Source organism: Piliocolobus tephrosceles, chromosome 1 (assembly GCF_002776525.5).
Source record: "Piliocolobus tephrosceles isolate RC106 chromosome 1, ASM277652v3, whole genome shotgun sequence".
NCBI classification, from domain to species: domain Eukaryota; kingdom Metazoa; phylum Chordata; class Mammalia; order Primates; family Cercopithecidae; genus Piliocolobus; species Piliocolobus tephrosceles.
In genome coordinates this window covers 206,001,941-206,019,323 of record NC_045434.1, presented here as the reverse complement: position 1 = coordinate 206,019,323, position 17,383 = coordinate 206,001,941, and the positions used below count along the sequence as shown (strand labels likewise).

The 17,383-nt window shown below is 52.6% G+C and overlaps 1 protein-coding gene across 4 annotated transcripts; it reads right to left on the bottom strand.

The window, feature by feature from the left end:
* Positions 1-2,578: 2,578 nt before the first annotated feature.
* CPLANE2 (ciliogenesis and planar polarity effector 2) lies at positions 2,579-8,159 on the bottom strand. Of its 4 annotated transcripts, none has more exons than XM_023193538.1 (6): positions 7,984-8,159; positions 7,607-7,885; positions 4,534-4,686; positions 3,786-3,910; positions 3,401-3,537; positions 2,579-3,188 (listed from the first exon to the last, which is right to left on the bottom strand). In XM_023193538.1, exons 2-6 carry the CDS (start codon positions 7,716-7,718, stop codon positions 2,939-2,941), a joined length of 777 nt encoding a protein of 258 aa, XP_023049306.1. In that variant the 5' UTR covers positions 7,719-7,885; positions 7,984-8,159; the 3' UTR covers positions 2,579-2,938. The 4 variants fall into 4 exon arrangements, with proteins under 4 accessions (XP_023049306.1, XP_023049307.1, XP_031790524.1 ...); XM_023193539.2 differs by having other exon boundaries at positions 8,022-8,156; XM_031934664.1 differs by having other exon boundaries at positions 7,607-8,159.
* Between the last annotated feature and the right edge of the window lie 9,224 nt (positions 8,160-17,383).

Below are 17,383 nucleotides of genomic sequence, written 5' to 3'. Positions count from 1 at the left end.
TGGGTTTAAGCAATTCTCCTGCCTCAGCCTCTTGAGTAGCTAGGATTACAGGCACTTGCCACCACATCCAGCTAATTTTTGTATTTTTAGTAGAGACAGCGTTTCACCATGTTTGCCAGGTTGGTCTTGAACTCCCGACCTCAGGTGATCCACCCACCTTGGCCTCCTAAAGTGCTGGGATTACAGGCGTGAGCCACTGTACCCAGTGGAGCCCAGGAGTTTGAGACCAGCCTGGGCAATACAGCGAGACCCTGTCTCTCAAAAAAGTTTTAAAATTAGCTGGGTCTGGTGGGAGCTACTTCCGAGGCTGGGGGGGAAACGGAGAGGATCACATGAGCCCAGGAGTTCGAGGCTGCAGTGAGTGATGATTGCGCCACTGCACTCCAGCCTGGGCGACACAGCAAGACCCTGTCTCTAAAAAAATAAGAAGGGCATCAGCAAGAGGGCAATGGCAGAGCATTGAATCAGGTGTGGGGCTCCTTGGAGTTGGAGGCCCTGTGTGACCAGACCGGTCACAGTCCCATGCCATCAGCCTGAACACGTGCAGGTAAGAACACGCTGTCCTCTCACCCACCCTCCACAGGGCTGCCCAGAGACCTCCCAGGAGGCACAGGCGCTGACTATTCAAAGCATTGTGGCTTCCAGTTCTGCACTATGGTGATGGAGGCCCCGGGGGTGGCCTACTAAATACTAAAGTGGCACCGGGGTTGCGCTGGGAGGAGCTGAGAAGGCAGCCCTGGATGGCTGGTAGAGGGGCTCTAAGCCCCAGCCCTGTTGCCCTCTCCACTTTGTCCTCACCCAGGGAGATACCTCTTGTTTGGTGTAAAGGTAGATGAGGGTCAATTCTCTGACCAGAGCAGTGCCAGCCAGAAGACTGCCCTGCCTCGCCATGGGGGGGCGCGGAGGGGGGATCAGGTTATGCTCCAGATAGCTTTCTGGCTTTTGGCTGAGGTGGTGCCCAAGAGGGACAGGAAGCCTCCTTTCTGGGGGTGGGAGGGGGTGGTTTATGCCCAGAGATGACCGGCTGGGATGTGGGGTAGGTGGTTCCTAAGCACAAATGCCTGTAGCTGGAGGCCCACAGTCAGGCCTGGGGCTGCCTTCTGGGCCCTACCCTCCACTCCATTGCTGCCCAGGTGAGCTAAGGTCTCCTGGAGTTAAGGACAGAGGGGGACGTGGACAGATCCACCTGGAAGCAGGGCTGAGGGCTGCCGGAGTGGGAGCTGGCCTGCAGGCTCTGAGGCTGGGGTCCCGTCCAGGGACATTCCTTCTTGGGATGTGGGATAAGTGCAGGGCCTGAGCTCTAAGCCTTAGTCAGTGGTGAGAAGGTGCTGGAATCAGTCCTTCCTCTGGCCCAGACCCTGGAAGGGTTGACAAATGTAGGTGGCAGTACCCAGGGAGGATAGGCTGGCAGTGTGGATGGGCATGTGAGCAGTGTGCTTGGGTGCAGGCATCAGGACAGTTGAGTCTGGACCTCCTGTGTGTGCCAGCAGGCAGGAGTGGAAAGTGCTTTCGTCCTAGTGCAGGTGTGTGTGAGCACAGGTCATACTGTGTGAGTGGGGCCTGGGCAGAGCTACAGAGTTCCAGGAGTCAGCTGGCTTTGGGGACACTCTGCTTTGAGCCAGACGCAAGCCAGGCCTCAGCCCAGGGGTTCATCTATGGGGCTGGGCAGGGGCTCATTGGAGGGGATCGTATAAAGGCCCCTTTCCCTGGGGCCTTCCCCTCATCCTCCTTAGCCTACTTTCACCAGTGTCTCTGGCTTATGGGGCAGGGCCAAGACACAAGGCCGGGCCTACTCACTCCCCTCCCGGCTCCTGTCCTTGATGGCCTCCCATGGGACAGAGCTGCCTCTCAGGCCAGCTCACGCTCTGACTCCCACTGGGATGGTCCTTGGCCTTGCATGGTGCTGCTTTCGGGTGCCCCTGGGCTGCCAGGACTCTTATCCTAAGCCTGGCCTGACAGCTTCATGATCAAGAAAGGCATTGCAGGCCAGGTGCGGTGGCTCGCGCCTGTAATCCCAGCACTTTTGGAGGCTGTGGCGGGCAGGTTATTTGAGGTCAGGAGTTTGAGACCTGGCCAACATAGTGAGACCCCATCTCTACTAAAAATACAAAAATTAGCTGGGCATGGTGGTTGGCGACTGTAATCCCAGCTACTTGGGAGGCTGAGGTAGGAGAATCGCTTGAACTCAGGAGATGTAGGTTGCAGTGAGCTGAGATCGCACCACTGTACTCCAACCTGTGCCACAGAGCAAGACTCCGAAAAGAAAAAAAGAAAGAAAGAAAAAGAAAGGCCCTGCAGAGCGACGGGCTTGACTCCTGGACTCACAGGTGGACTCCATGTCCCAGCCTCCCCCGCAGCGCCGCATGACTACATGACTGCTGGATGCTGGCCTCTGGAATGTGGGCAGAATGAGGTGCCACCCTGGGCCTGGTCCACAGAAAACTGGGGGCCTCCCACCTGCACTCACTCCCTGGCTGCTGACTGGGTGCTGATGCCCTAGGGCAGCTGGACAGGGTCTCTGGGGCTGGGTCTCTGTGTCACCTCCTCCTGAGCCGAGGCCTACGCAAGAATGAACCCATGGAGTTCAGCACTGGGATTTCAGAGTTTATCTGTTACAACAGATGGTGTCACTTCAACCAATACAGGTTCTTGATTGAAGTCACTTGAGAGGCACCCCTTCTTCCAGTCACCCTCCATGGGTGCTGCCAAAGGGGGAAAGGCCGTGGGAGATGTTTGAGCTCAGGGCCTTGTTCCCCACCTCCCTGCCACGAATTCTGCAAGGAAAGCGCTGCTTGGGGGCCGGCCTTCTCCGGCCACATCCTCTGTATCAGGTCATGCTGGCTAGTCCTCCAGATGGGACCCATGTTCCTGCCTCAGCCTCAGGCCCTATGTCGAGACCTGAGGGTTGGGGGTGGGATCACAAGCACCCACTCGTTATTCATTCAGGAGCACTCTCTGGGGGGTTCGGAAGCAGGCCAGCTGCCACCTGGTCCTGGTGCCACAGCTGTTCAGCAAGGCCGTTGAGTACGTGGGCAACGTCAGCCAGCCCAGCCCGCCCATCCAGCGTGCGCCCATCTGCCAGTCGCCGCCCTGGCACACTCTTCACCCGTAGCAGGGGCAGCTCCCAGGCCTGCCGAAAGGCTGTGAGGTCCCGCTCAGGCACATCTGTGTGCATGTACTGGTCAAATCTGGAGGAGGGTCAAGGAGCTTGGCTGGGTGCCTCTGCACAGCCCCCCATCAGACCCTGCCTCTCCCTCCTCCCTGGAGCCCACACCTAGGAGCTGGGGTAGCCATGCTGTACCCTTTAAGTAAAAGCCCAGGTGCTGAATTCCATGCCTGGGCAGAGGCTGGGCCCCTGACCCCCTTGCTCCATGACTTGCCGAGGGTATCCAAAGGATACTTGGAGCCGATGACCATCCTGACGACACCAGGGGCCTCACCTGCTATGCGGGCCAGCTGTCCAGGGAGGTCTTCAAAGGAGGCACGGTCAGTGAAGGAGAAGAGGAAGAGGAAGGCATCGGTGTTCTCCATGCAAGCCTGGTGATGGAGAGGCATATAACCATATCACCTCCCATCAACTGCAGGGCCCTGAGAAGAATCAGGAATAATCCCTCCTTTCACAGATTGGGAAACTGAGGCCCAGGGCACGGAGCGGCTGGTCCTAGGACAAGCATGGGCTGGGACTCAGTCTCCAGTGCCAGCTCAGATCTCTGAGCAGTGCCTTGAGCTCATTACTACCCGACCAGCCCCTGGCAGAGCCCACCCAGGCCCATATGCCTGCTCACCGGGAGCATATGATCGAACTTTTTGAGTGCAGACTCTCCACAGTCCCAGAACTCAAAACGAAACATGATGACACGGCCGTTGGCCTGCAGCTTGGCTGGCCAAAATACCACGGTGGTCTGGATGCCTGAGGGGGAGCCAGGGTAAGCCATTCAGCATGGGAGAGAGGTGGGGATGGAGGAATAGGGGGCCAGGAAGGAATAGGAAGAAGAGATACATCCCTGCCCTGATGGGTCCCCAGTTTGATGAGGGCAGCCCTGTCCTTGACCCAGGAGAATTCAGTCTGATGGGAGAAACAGAGACCAGCCCTGGAGGAGACTCTGGTATACCAGGAAGATGCAGCCCTAGCTATGACAAAGCAGTTTCGTTTGTATGTCCAGGGAGACCCAAAGGGCCCAGGACACTGGGAGATGTTTCAACATAGTAGAACAATCAGCATCCAGTGGTGAGAAACAAGAAAGCAAGATTAGCATTTCCTGAGCATCTGCTTTGAGCATAACTTGATGCTAGGCATGTTACCACCACCACCTCTGTTGGCAACCACACAACAACCCTGTGGGGTAGGTACTATTATTCCTTTGGGACCAAGGAGCCCATGTAGGCTCAGAGAGGTGAAGTGACTTTCCAAGGATACAGAGTAAGAGGTGGAGCTGGGTATCAACCCTGGCTTGTGTGGTCCAGGGCCAGGTTCTTGCCTCCACCCCCAAGGAGGGCCTCCCAGGATGGGCAAAGGATTGAGGTCCCACTCACCGGTGGTCTCGTGGTGCACCACAGGCACCTCCAGACCAGCCAGCTTGGCCACCAGCGCCGTCTTGCCCACACCACTCTTCCCAGACACAAAGATCTTGTAGCTGGCAGTGTCGATGGACAAAGGTGGCGGCAGCACTGGCCGCTCAAGCAGCCCTAGGGCAAAAAGGGAGCCAGGCAGGGTCAAAGGGTGCTGTGGTTTGAAGGTGTCCCCCAAAGTTAATGTGTTGGAAACTTAATCCCCAATGCAGCAGTGTTAGGAAGTCGGGCCTAATACGAGGTGATCAGCTCGAGTGTTCTGCTCTCATAAATGGATTAATGTTGTCACTGGGGCAGTGGGTTTGTTATAAAAGCCAGTTTGGGCACGTCTTGCTGTCTTGCTGTTGCCCTTCTGCCTTCTGCCCATGGGATGACACAGCATGAAGGCCCTTTCCAGATGCCACTGCCATATTCCTAGACTTCCCAGCCTCCAGAACCATGAGCTAAATAAACTTCTGTTCATTATAAATTACCCAGAGGAGGCCAGGCGCAGTGACTCACACCTGTAATCCCAGCACTTTGGGAGGCCAAGGCGGGCGCATCACCTGAGGTCAGGAGTTCAAGACCAGCCTGGCCAACATGGTGAAACTCCATCTCTACAAAACAAATACAAAAAATTAGCTGGGTGTGGTGATGTGTGCCTATAATCCCAGCTTCTTGGGAGGCTGAGGCAGGAGAATTGCTTGAAACTGGGAGGTGAAAGTTGCTAAGCCAAGATCACACCACTGCACTCCAGCCTGGGCGACAGAGTGAAACTTTGTCTCAAAAAAATATAAATAAATAAATAACTCAGAGTGTGGTATTCTGTTATAGCAGCATAAAATGAACTAAGACGGGGGTAAATCCTGCACCTGCCCCATCAGATCCTGGGCTGGACAATCTCATTTATTTAGTTTTATTTTTTTTCTTTACTTTCTATTTTTAATAGAGATGGGGTCTCACTGTTGCTCAGGCTGGTCTTGAGCTCCTGGGTTCAATCAATCCTCCCACCTTGGCCACTGAAAGTGCTGCGACTACAGGCATGAGCCACCACACGCAGCCAAAGACAACCAAGGACAACCTCATTTCTAATGGCTTCTTCAGGGCTAACTAACCATCTGTGGTTCTTTTTTTTTTTTTTTTTTTTTTTTTTTTTTTTTTTTTGAGATGGAGTTTCGCTCTTGTTGCCCAGGTTGGAGTGCAATGGCATGATCTCAGCTCACTGCAACTTCAGCCTCCTGGGTTCAAGTGATTCTACTGCCTCAGCCTCCCGAGTAACTGGGATTACAGGCATGTGCCACCATGCCTGGTTAATTTTGTAGCCAGGGGGTTTCTCCATGTTGGTCAGGCTGATCTCGAACTCCCAACCTCAGGTGATCTGCCTGCCTCAGCCTTCCAAAGGGCTAGGATTACAGGTGTGAGACACCGCGCCCAGCCCCATCTGTGGCTCTTAATACTCAACCCAATTTTATAGAAGTTTGGGATACAAAGACACTGGCCTAAGTGATTAGTCAGTCTGTTGATAGTTATTTAGTAGCTGCTCTCAACGTTTCTTGTGGGGCCTGCATGACAACCACTGAATGATACATTCAGGTGCATAAACCCAGCTGTTAAAAAAAAGAAAAAAACCCAAATGTCTGTGGTTAAAGTAAAAACACAAAAATTAAAAGCCATCACTGCCATTCCTCTAAGTTACGGCTGTTTGATCCTATCTGTGGTATAGATAATATGGTCAGTGGATTCTACAATGTCCCCAGAAAATCAGCTCGATCTTCACTTAATTCTCTTCCACTCAACACAACTAAATGCAAAATAAATACAATAACAACCAACCTTCAGTGAACACCCACTGTATGCCAGACCTTGCTCAGTATGTTATAAACACACTCCTTATGAATTTCCCCAGGACCTCTATGGGATAAATACTGTGATTATCCCCATTTTACAGAAGGACTTGAGGCTAGAGTTCACTTATCCCTAGTCATACAGCTAGCAGTGGTGGAGCCTGGGTCACTTACCTGGGTATGTGTGACCCCAAATACAGTGTTACCAGCCATCATGGGATTAAAGGGACAGTGGCCATAATCGAGGGTTTTTTTTTTTTTCTTTTGAAATGGAGTTTCGCTTTTGTCACCCAGGCTAGAATGCAATGGCTGGACCTAGGGTCACTGCAACCTCCGCCTCCTGGGTTCAAGTGATTCTCCTGCCTCAGTCTCCCGAGTAGCTGGGATTATAGATGTGCACCACCATGCCTGGCTAATTTTTGTATTTTTAGTAAAGACAGGGTTTTGCCATGTTGGCCAGGCTGGTCTTGAACTCCTGACCTCAGGTGATCTGCCCACCTTGGCCTCCCAAAGTGCTGGGATTACAGGCGTGAGCCACCAGGCCCAGCCTTCTCGAGGGTCGTATTTTGAATCTAGTGTAATTTTTTTTAAAAAAACAAACAGTTGACTTATTCACAAATTTTGGTTCTAGCTATCTCACTCTCTGGTCTTAAGCTTTCTGGCACCTTGCTTCTCCTGCCCAGAACTGTACTCCACAGCTGATTCCAGGCACCTTTGCCGGCCTGTCAGCCGGGCCCTGCCTGGGTGAGTCAGTTTCACTGAACTAACTCATCCAGGCAGTTCAGTGGTGGGGAACACTAGTGTCTCATCCTAGAGACAGCAGGACATGGAAGAGGCTCACCTCTATTAGGGTGTGATATTAGCCAAGTCTGTACCATGTGCTGTTGAGAGGTTAAATGGGCGTGCACTGTGTAATGTGCCCAACAGAGGGCCTGGCACCAGCGGAGAGCTCAACCAACTGCATCTCTGGTGACAGTGGTTGCTGGCAGGGTTTCTGCTGTTTCCATGTTCCTGGCTCTGACGATGGAATTAGCTCTAAGGAGACTTAGGGGTGGGGAGTCCCAGAGATAGGGCTTTCAGTCCCCCAGGCTGAAGACTGCTGAAGACTGCAGCAGGCTCTCACTGCCCTGCCTCGCTGCTCTCTTCAGAGAGCAACAGGTGACACTGGCAGGGAGAGACGAGTGGCAGGCTGGAGGAAAGGGGGAAGCACTTACCAAACACCCGCCGGCGGTTCTTGCGCAGAATGCAAGCCAGGTACTCCTTGCCCTCGGCACTTTCGTGCCAGTTTGGGACAACCACCGAACCGGGCACGGGAGGTCTGGCCATGGCTGGGCACCGCGACGGGGTAGGGAAGTGGCAGAATGCTGAGACCAGGGAGTGGGAAGGGGGGTGACCGTACCAAGCCGGGCCTGTGATCCCTCTTAACTGCTGACTCTCCCGGTGGGTACCAGAAAGTGCAGTCCCTCAGTTGCCTCTCTCCTCCGCAGTGCTCCCTGGGGATAGTCATCCCATCACTGCCTAGCGAAGGTATTTACCCAGCCCCTCTCCCCTTGTCACCTCCGGGGGTCAGACAGCCCTGCTTCTCCTCTACCTTCTAGATCCCAACTCCCGGGGCTACCTAGCCCTCACCGTCAGCATTCCCGGCGGCGAAACAACCCGGGTGCCGAAGGCCCCTTTAAACGCCCACCCGCGCGCCCATCGCCCCAGCCCGCCAGGCCCGCTTCCGCCCAGCCTGCGTCCGGCTTCTGCCCGTGCTGGCAGCTCAGGCGCCGGTGCTCGCGGCGCATGTGCAGAGGTTGTTGCCATGGAGACGCTGGAGGCTGGATTGGGCGGGTTCCGGGCTGCCTTCGTCCCCGCTACAACGTCCGCAGGCAGGGCCGCGCGACGGCGCTGGATAAGGCCTTTTCCTGTGGGTCGTGGATCCTCTTCTCTGCTACTCCGTCTGATCCCCAGTTTTTCTTCCAAAACATCTTGAAACCCCCCCTTCTCCAGGAGCCTTCCATGCTTCTCTGTGTCTTAGTTTCCTCTTCCATAACGTGGACGTAACATGTTATTCCCTTCATAGCAGTGCTCCATGTTTAGTTATGACTGTAGCTATTATTAATATTATTGCTCTATATTAATCCTGCTCGGCAGGACCTCGAGATGACTTAAACATCTCTAGCTTCACTGATGGGGACACACACCAACTCAGAGAGGTCAAGGGACTTTGCTCAACTTTTAAAAAAAGAGTCAGAGGCCCGCTGGATTGTATTTTTCATTCATTCATTCAACAAATACTGAGCACCTACTATGTGCCTGGCCCATTCTAAGGGCTGGGAATACAGTGGCCAGCAAGAAGTCACTGCCCTCCTGGGGCTGACTTTTCAGCTCTGAAACTCTGAGCTCCCCTCCACCCTTCCAGCACCGGATACCAGGCCTGTTACCCAGAAGGTGGGTGCTCAGTAAATGCCCATTGTTTGGAAAGGGTACAGGTGGGTCATTACTGAGAGTTTGTCTATTACATTTAATTTTTACCATTATCTTCCCGCAATGCCTTCAAGTAGGGCAAATCACTGCTTTGAAAGGAATAATCTAGGAGTTAAGCTTTACGGAAGGCCACCAAAATGCCAGGCACTGGGAGCTTTACAGAGGTCACCTGATTTAATTCTATAAACAAACCTGTATAAATAGTATTACCCTCGTGTACTGATGAAGACATTCAGAAACATAACATGACTTGTCTGAGGTCACACTGCACAGCTAGTCAGCGTGAAACCGACTCAGAACCCACAGCTGGTTTGGTGTGTGGCTCACGCCTGTAATCCCAGCACTTTGGGAAGCCGAGGCAGGCAGATTGCTTAAGCTCAGGAGTTCATGACCAACCTGGGCAACATAGTAAGACCCTGTCTCTACAAAACAATACAAAAATTAGCCAGGCACAGTGGTGGACGCCTGTAGTCCCAGCTACTTGGAGGCTGAGATGGGAGGATTGCTTGAGCCCGGGAAATGGAGGTTGCAGTGAGCTGAGATCATGCCACTGCACTTCAGCCTGACTGACAGAGCCAGGCTCTGTCAAAAAAAAAAAAAAAAAACCCCACGCTTCACGCTTACCTAACTCTAAAGTACTTATCTATTCTACCAGTTTGGGTTTTTTGTTTTTACAACTTTGCCCCTAGCCACTAGGAGGGCTATTCCTAGGGAAGCAGAAAGCAGCCAGAGGACTATGAACTCACAGATTTTTAAGGCCCATTATGTCCTAAGAGAGGGGACAAGGATGTGTAAGGCCCATTATGTCTGAGAGGGGACGGGGATGTGTAAGACAAGGTGCTTTCTCTCAACTTGCTCACACTGTGGTTAGGCAGAAAAACAAGATGAATAACCATTTCTACAGGATTCTGCAGTTGGAATCCTTTGACCATACTTCCAGGTCACATGGTTCCTGTTGCTGCAGCTGTCATCACATCTGCCCAGTCAGGAAGATTCACAGTTGTCTCCATGGCCCAGGAGTGACTCAGTGGCAGGGCTCGGATCTAAACTATCTCTGGATTTCCAGACTTCACATCCACCCCTGTCCTTGGTTCGTGGAGGGCTCAGTGAGCCTGTGAGAAGATGAAGCAACTTGGCAGAATAACATGCCTGTTAATCTGGAACCCAGAGAAGATGTAAAGTCCTCTTGGGGCCAGGTGCGGTGGCTCACACCTGTAATCCCAGCACTTTGGGAGGCTGTTTGAGACCAGCCTGGGCAACACGGCAAAACCTCATCTCTAAAAATATACAAAAAAAGGCTGGGTGCGGTGGCTCATGCCTGTAATCCCAGCACTTTGGGAGGCCGAGGTGGGCAGTCCACCTGAGGTCAGGAGTTCAAGATCATCCTGGGCAACATGGTGAACCCTGTCTCTACTGAAAATACAAAAATTATCCAGCTGTGGTGGCGGGTGCCTGTAATCCCAGCTACTCAGGAGGCTGAGGCAGAAGAATTGCTTGAACCTGGGAGGTTGAGGTTGCAGTGAGCAGAATCACATCACTGCACTCCAGCCTGGGTAACACAGCTGAATAAATAAACAAAATAAATTATGTATTTAGTGGAAGGCTGATGAAGGACTCAAAAGAATGCAATCTTGTGTCTCTTATCTACTTTTTTTTTTTTTTTTGAGACACAGTCTCTGTCGCCCAGGCTGGATTGATTGCAGTGGCACAATCTCAGCTCACTGCAACCTCTGCCTCTGGGGTTCAAGCGATTCTCCTGCCTCAGCCTCCCGGGTAGGTGGGACTATAGGCACGCGCCACCTCGAACGGCTAATTTTGTGTGTGTGTGTGTGTGTGTGTTTTAGTAGAGATGGGGTTTCACCATGTTGGCCAGGATGGTCTCAATCTCCTGACCTCATGGTCTGCCTGCCTTGGCCTCCCAAAGTGCTGGGATTATAGGCATGAGCCACTGCACCTGGCCTTGTCTCTTATGTACTTCTAAAGTGGAAGCCCCTGCTTCAAGTTGTCCTGTCTTACCAGACCAAACCAATGTACATCTTATACATATTGATTGAGGTCTTATGTCTCCCTAAAACGTATAAATGCAAACTGTACCCCTGACCACCTTGGGCATATGTCTCAGGATTTCCTGAGGCTGTGTCATGGGCGCATCCTTAACCTTGGCAAAATAAACTTCCCAAATTGACTGTGACCTGTCTCAGACATTTGGGGTTCACACATCTAACCCCAACATTCTGCATCAGGGACTGGATAGGACTGTGAGCCTGCAGATTTGACAAAACCACAAGGCAGTTCTGAAGTTGGGGTCTGTATCAGTCAGCCCAGGCTGCTGTAACAAGAGTACCATAGTCTGGGTACTCTAAACAACAGACATTTATTTTCTTATAGTTCTAGAGGCTGGAAGTCCAAGATCCAGGTGCCAGCAGAGTTGGTTTCTGGTGGGGCCTCTCTTCCTGGCTTGCAAATGGCCTCTTCTCTGTGCTTGTACATGCCCGGTGTCTCTTCCCCTTTTATAAATAGGACATGAGTCCTACTGGATTAGGGTCCCATGCTTATAGTCTCATTTAACCTTGATTACCTTTTTCTTTTCTTTTTTGAGACAGGGTCTCACTCTGTCACCCAGGCTGGAGGGCAGTGGTGTGATCTCAGCTCACTGCAGCCTCATCCTCCTCAGGCTCAAGCAATCCTCCTGCCTCAGCCCCGAGGGGAGCTAGGACTACCACCTGGCTAATTTTTTTTTTTCTTTTTTTTTTTGTATTTTTGTTTGTTTGAGACAAAGTCTCAATTTTGTCCCCCAGGCTGGAGTGCAATGGCACGATCTTTGCTCACTGCAACCTCCGCCTCCCGGGTTCAAGCGATTCTCCTGCCTCAGCCTCCCGAGTAGCTGGGATTACAGGCGCCTGCCACCACGCCCCGCTAATTTTTGTATTTTTAGTAGAGACGGGTTTCACCATGTTGGCCAGGCTGGTCTTGAACTCCTAACCTCAGGTGATCCACCCGCCTCAGCCTCCCAAAGTGCTGGGATTACAGGCGTAAGCCACCGCGCCTGGCCTTTTTTTGTTGTTTTTTTTTTTTTTTTTTTTGAGACGGAGTCTCACTCTGTCCCCCAGGCTGGAGTGCAGTGGCCCGATCTCAGCTCACTGCAAGCTCCGCCTCCCAGGTTTACGCCATTCTCCTGCCTCAGCCTCCTGAGTAGCTGGGACTACAGGCACCCGCCACCACACCTGGGTATTTTTTTCTTTTGTATTTTTTAGTAGAGACGGAGTTTCACCAGGTTAGCCAGGATGGTCTCGATCTCCTGACCTCGTGATCTGCCCATCTCAGCCTCCCAAAGTGCTGGGATTACAGGCTTGAGCCACCGTGCCCGGCTTGGTATTTTTTTTAGAGATAAGGTTTTGCCATGTTGCCCAAGCTGGTCTCAAACTCCTGGCCTCAAGTGATCTGCCTGCCTTGGCCTCCCAAAGTGCTGGGATTACAGGCATCAGCCACCGCACCCAGCCTTAATTACCTCTTTAAAGAAACTATTTCCAAATATAGTCACATTGCGGGCTAAGGCTTCAATGTATGGATCTGGGTGGAGAGGGGCACAATTCAGTCCATAACAGGGTCCCCACACCTCACATAAACACTGCTGCTGGGCACAGGACGCCAGCCGACTGTTGGGGCCTGAAAGTGACACGGTTAGAACTGCGTTTCAGAAGGATGCTTGTGGACCATGTTGGTCTATGAGTTCTGCTCTCCTGCGCCCCTCTGACCACTGAATTATGTGTCCCCCTAAGCCAGCTGCTTCTCCTTTCAGGGCCTCAAGCAAAGCACGTAGAACATCTCCCTAAGGACCCTTCTAGTCTAGAGCCCTCTGATTTTTTTTTTTTTTTTTTTTTGAGACAGAGTCTTGCTCTGTCGCCAGGCTGGAGTGCCACTGGCTCACCGCAACCTCCACCTCCTGGGTTCAAGCGATTCTCCTGCCTCAGCCTCCCAAGTAGCTGGGACTACAGGCGCATGCCACCAGGCCTGGCTAATTTTTGTATTTTTAGTAGAGACGAGGTTTCACCATGTTGGCCAGGATGGTCTCAATCTCCTGACCTCGTGATCTGCCCGCCTTGGCCTCCAGAAGTCCTGGGATTACAGGTGTGAGCCACCGTGTCTGGCCTAGAGCCCTCTGATTAATCCACTCATTTCTTCTTGGTTTGGTCTCCCCACAAATATTAAACATCTCTTGGACAAGGTCCCCACAAGACCTTGAGAGGACTCCACAAGGCAAGGACACAGTCACCAACTTGACAGAGTGGACAGGAGGCCCAGGTGGGTAGACACACAGGCCGAGCTGGGGTGAGAATGAGGCATGGAGAGCCCTGCTTGAGGATCCTGGGTGGGTGGGGGGTGGGAGGTCAGCTAGGACACCAGGCTTAAAATGCTCTCAGCACCTAGAATAACGCCCACCCCTCCCTCAGCATGGCCTAGCACCAGGAATGCTCCACTCACACCTAGAATGCTTGCTCTGCCTCCTTGCAGTCCTTCCGCCAGGCTCACCGGGCTTCAGGCCATTCTCCAAGCAGGAGCCACAGCCATTTAATCAAGTCAGGTCGGGGCACCAACCTTGCCACCAAGCTCAGCGGTCAATTCTCCGTCCTCAGATCACCGGTCCCTGGGATGATTCCCAGGTGACTGGATGGATGCTGGTGCCCCTGACTGTGGGGGAAGCACGGAGGAAGTGTATAGGGACAGAGGAGGAGCCCCTGGGGAGGGAGGATGGGGATGTTGGAATGTAAAACGCAGGTGAGCAGCCCGAGCAGAGCTGGACATTACCAACAGAGGAGAGACCAAGCTTGAAGCAATGGGTGTAGACAGATGAGAGTTCCAGATGCTGTGGACAGACAGCAGGGCCTTGAGCAATGACAACCACGAGCTCAGACCCAGGAGAGGCAGAGGAACCAGAAACCCCCTCCTCCAGCCCGCCCTGAGGCTCATGTTCAGTGTGCAGGGAGGCTTGCCCAAATCCCAGGGAAGCATGGCTGGGGCGGGATGCTACTCCTTGGACGCCATCTCTTGTTGGGCCTTCTGCTGCAGAGAGTACTCTGCTCTGTGCCCCTGCCGTAGCCTCAGCCGTGCGGTCCTAAGCGTTCTCTTCCCACTATGGATTCCGCTCGGGAGCTCCTTTCCCATTACATCTGAGGGGATGACCTCTGGTCATCAAGTCCACACGGGTCACCCTCCATTGTCCTCAGCCCTGACTACTGGCTGCTGAGGCTTATAGGCTTATCAAGATCCTGCATTACTGACTGCCAGAATCAAGGCCTAGACCCCACCCATCTGGGATGCCCCAGATAGGCCCTATCCTCATCTGCCCCCCTGCCACAGGTCAGCAGGACGAGGCCAGGTGCCATGATCTGAACGTCCCGCCAGATTCACATGTTGAAGTTTAATCACCACTGTGACAGTATTAACAGGTGGGGCCTTCAGGGAATTATTAAGTCATGAGGGCAGAGCCCTCATGATGGGATTAGCAACATTATGGAAAGGCTTGAGGGGCCAGTTTGTCCCATCCACTGTGTGAGGACACAGCCTTCGCAATGGAGCAGCAACAAGGCAACATCTTGGAAGTGGAGACTGGGCCCTCACCAGACACCAAGGTTGAATGGTGCCTTGAGCTTGGACTTCTAAGCCTCCAGAAATGTGGGAAATACATTTCTGTTGCTTATAAATCACTGTCTGTGGTATATAGCAGCACAAAGCAACTAAGACACCAAAGCAAAGAGAAGGCTAACTTCTTGGCTTCTGGCTTCCCGAACAACTGTCCTGGCCCTGGGTGGCTGCACTGGTTGCAGATGGTTCTACTGACTCCATCCCCTTTGGTATCTTTTTAGTATGATACCTGGATTGTCTTTTGACCTTAGAAGCTCAGGATTTGTCATTTTTGTTTAGCCCATGTGACACCTCCCTGGTTTGTGATTAGGCTGTAAGCTCCTTCATGAGTGGGCCTCTTTTGTGTCTTCTGTGTGTCCCAGTGCCTCGGGGGTCAAAGATGCTCAGGGAATGCTTGCTGAGAGTGAATAGTCTCCCAGTCAGTTCCAGGCTTTCTGGGCCTTGTCAACGGGCCACAGCCCATGTCCTCAGGCAGGAGCATCCTCCCTCTCCCCAGGCTTCTGCTAGAAAGGAGCCCTCCTTCTCTTCCTTGCAGTAGGTGGGCAGACAGGCTCCCTGGTGGGTGCAGAACACACTCTGCTAGGACTTTTCGGCATTTACTTAAGACATGAACTTGGCTTTGTGCATGCCAACAGGTTCTGGACCCAGAGCCCAGCCCATGAGGAAGACTAATTTTCCCACGGCTGAGGGCTGGGGCAGGGAAGGCAGGTAGGCCAGCCGGGAGATGGTACTTGAAACAAGGCAGGGGCCAGGGAGGGGTGCCCCCCAGGCTTAACTGACAGAGGGAGGGGAGAAACGGGCAAGCGTTTTCTTCTTCCTGCCTAGCTGCTTTCCTTCTCAAGACTGCCTCGGACAGATCACCCAAGCACACTTGAAGCCTTTCACAGGGTGCCCTCAGGTGGCCTTTTGGGGAATCACACCCATCCAATGGATTAACGATTCTTGGCTGGTTCCCGCTAAATTGCTAACCTGTGAGGCTGGCTGCCATCATTGCCATTTTACTGATACAATTGAGGCTCAATGAGGCAGGATGACTTGCTCCAGCTCAAAGTGACAGTCAGCTCTTGAACCTAGGTCTGTCCTGTCCTACTGCCTCTAAGTCCCTTCTGAGTCCACAGAACTATGTCTCGTTTCCTTTGTTCCAATCTTGATCTGATGCATAAATCATCTGTCATTTCCTCCCATGCAGGTAGTCAGACCCTGTTTGAACACTTACAGCCTCACACAGCATCCACTGACATGCTGGCAGTGTTTGTGGCAATAGTAGTAGTAATGGCCACTGAGACCAGAACGTGGAACTTAGTTGGGGGGCTCTCCTTGGCCTGGGGGAGGTGAAAAGGCACAGAGCACAGGTAAGACCCAGTCGTGTGCGGCAGCACCACACAGAGGTCAGCCTGCGGGATTTTCACGGGCAAAATTTTGGTGGATGCTTCCTGTCCTGCCTAGACCTGGGGGTGCTCAAAGCCTACCACTTTCAGGAAACTTTCTCATGCTCACCGGAGGAGTAATGAAGGCAAAACCTTGGGCTGAGGTGCTGATTCCTGCACTGTCTCCCCTTCCCCAGCCAGATTTTTAATTTACACCCAAATGTGCATGGGCCTCTGGCCCTTTATTATTTATTTGTTGGGAGATGCAGTCTCGCTCTGTCACCCAGGCTGGAGTGCAGTGGCGCAATCTTGGCTCACTGCAGCCTCCATCTGGGTTCAAGTGATTCTCCTGCCTCAGCCTCCCGAGTAGCTGGGATTACAGGTGTGCACCACCATGCCCAGCTAATCTTTGTATCTGTAGTAGAGAAGGGGTTTTGCCATGTTGATCAGGCTAGTCTCGAACTCCTGACTTCAAGGGATCCACCTGCCTTGGGCTCCCAAACTGCTGGGATCACAGGCGTGAGCCACCATGCCCAGCCCACTGGCCCTTTTGTATCCAGAAAAACAAGAACCCTGGCTGGGGAGTGCTGTGCTGGCCCTGCAGCAGGAGGCAGTAGCTGCAAACTTACTATGGGCCAGGCACTGCGGTGGCGCTTTTCACATACAACTTCAATTAACCCACAGGCTCCTATAAGGTAGAAGCAACTACATTTACAGATGAGGCAACTTGTATCCAAGGTTAAGTAGTAAGTAGGGAAAGGCAGGATTAAGCCATAGGCCTTCGGAGCTTCAGGACTGTGTTCCAAACCATCATCTGCTGTGCTGTTTCATACCCCTGGGGCCCTTTGTCTTCATCTTTGCTTAGGGGGCCAGGGAAGATGCAAATGTTGTCCTGGCCCCTGGGCCTCTCCTCCAAGCTCATGACCACTCTTAGATCTCCACCGCAGGTTAGTACTGAGACTCTGAAACACCAGGCCCTTCAAGCATGATGCAGGAAGCTGCTTTATTATTAAATGGCATTGTCCCCAAGGAGTGGCAACTCTCCACCTCTCCCTGAAAACACAACCCCCTAGAAAAGGTATCTCTTTCCAACTACTGTGCCTTCAATCTCCAACCTTGATTGTTTCCCATCAAGACAATTTTTCTTCCAGTGTGCTCAACCTGTTTTTTTCTTTTTTTTTTTTTTTTTTAGACAGAGTCTAACTGTGTTGCCCAGGCTGGAGTGCAGTGGCGCAAACTTGGCTCACTGCAACCTCTGCCTCCTGGGTTTCAGCAATTCTCCTGCCTCAGCCTCCCAAGTAGCTGGGATTACAGGTGCCTGCCACCATGCCTGGTTAATTTTTCTATTTTTAGTAGAGACGGGGTTTCACTGTGTTGGCCAGGCTGCTCTCCTGGCCAACTCCTGACCTTGTGATCCACCTGCCTCAGCCTCCCAAAGTGCTGGGATTATAAGCGTGAGCCACTGTGCCCGGCCAGACCTCTTTTCTTTTTCTTTTTTTGCTAATAAAACAG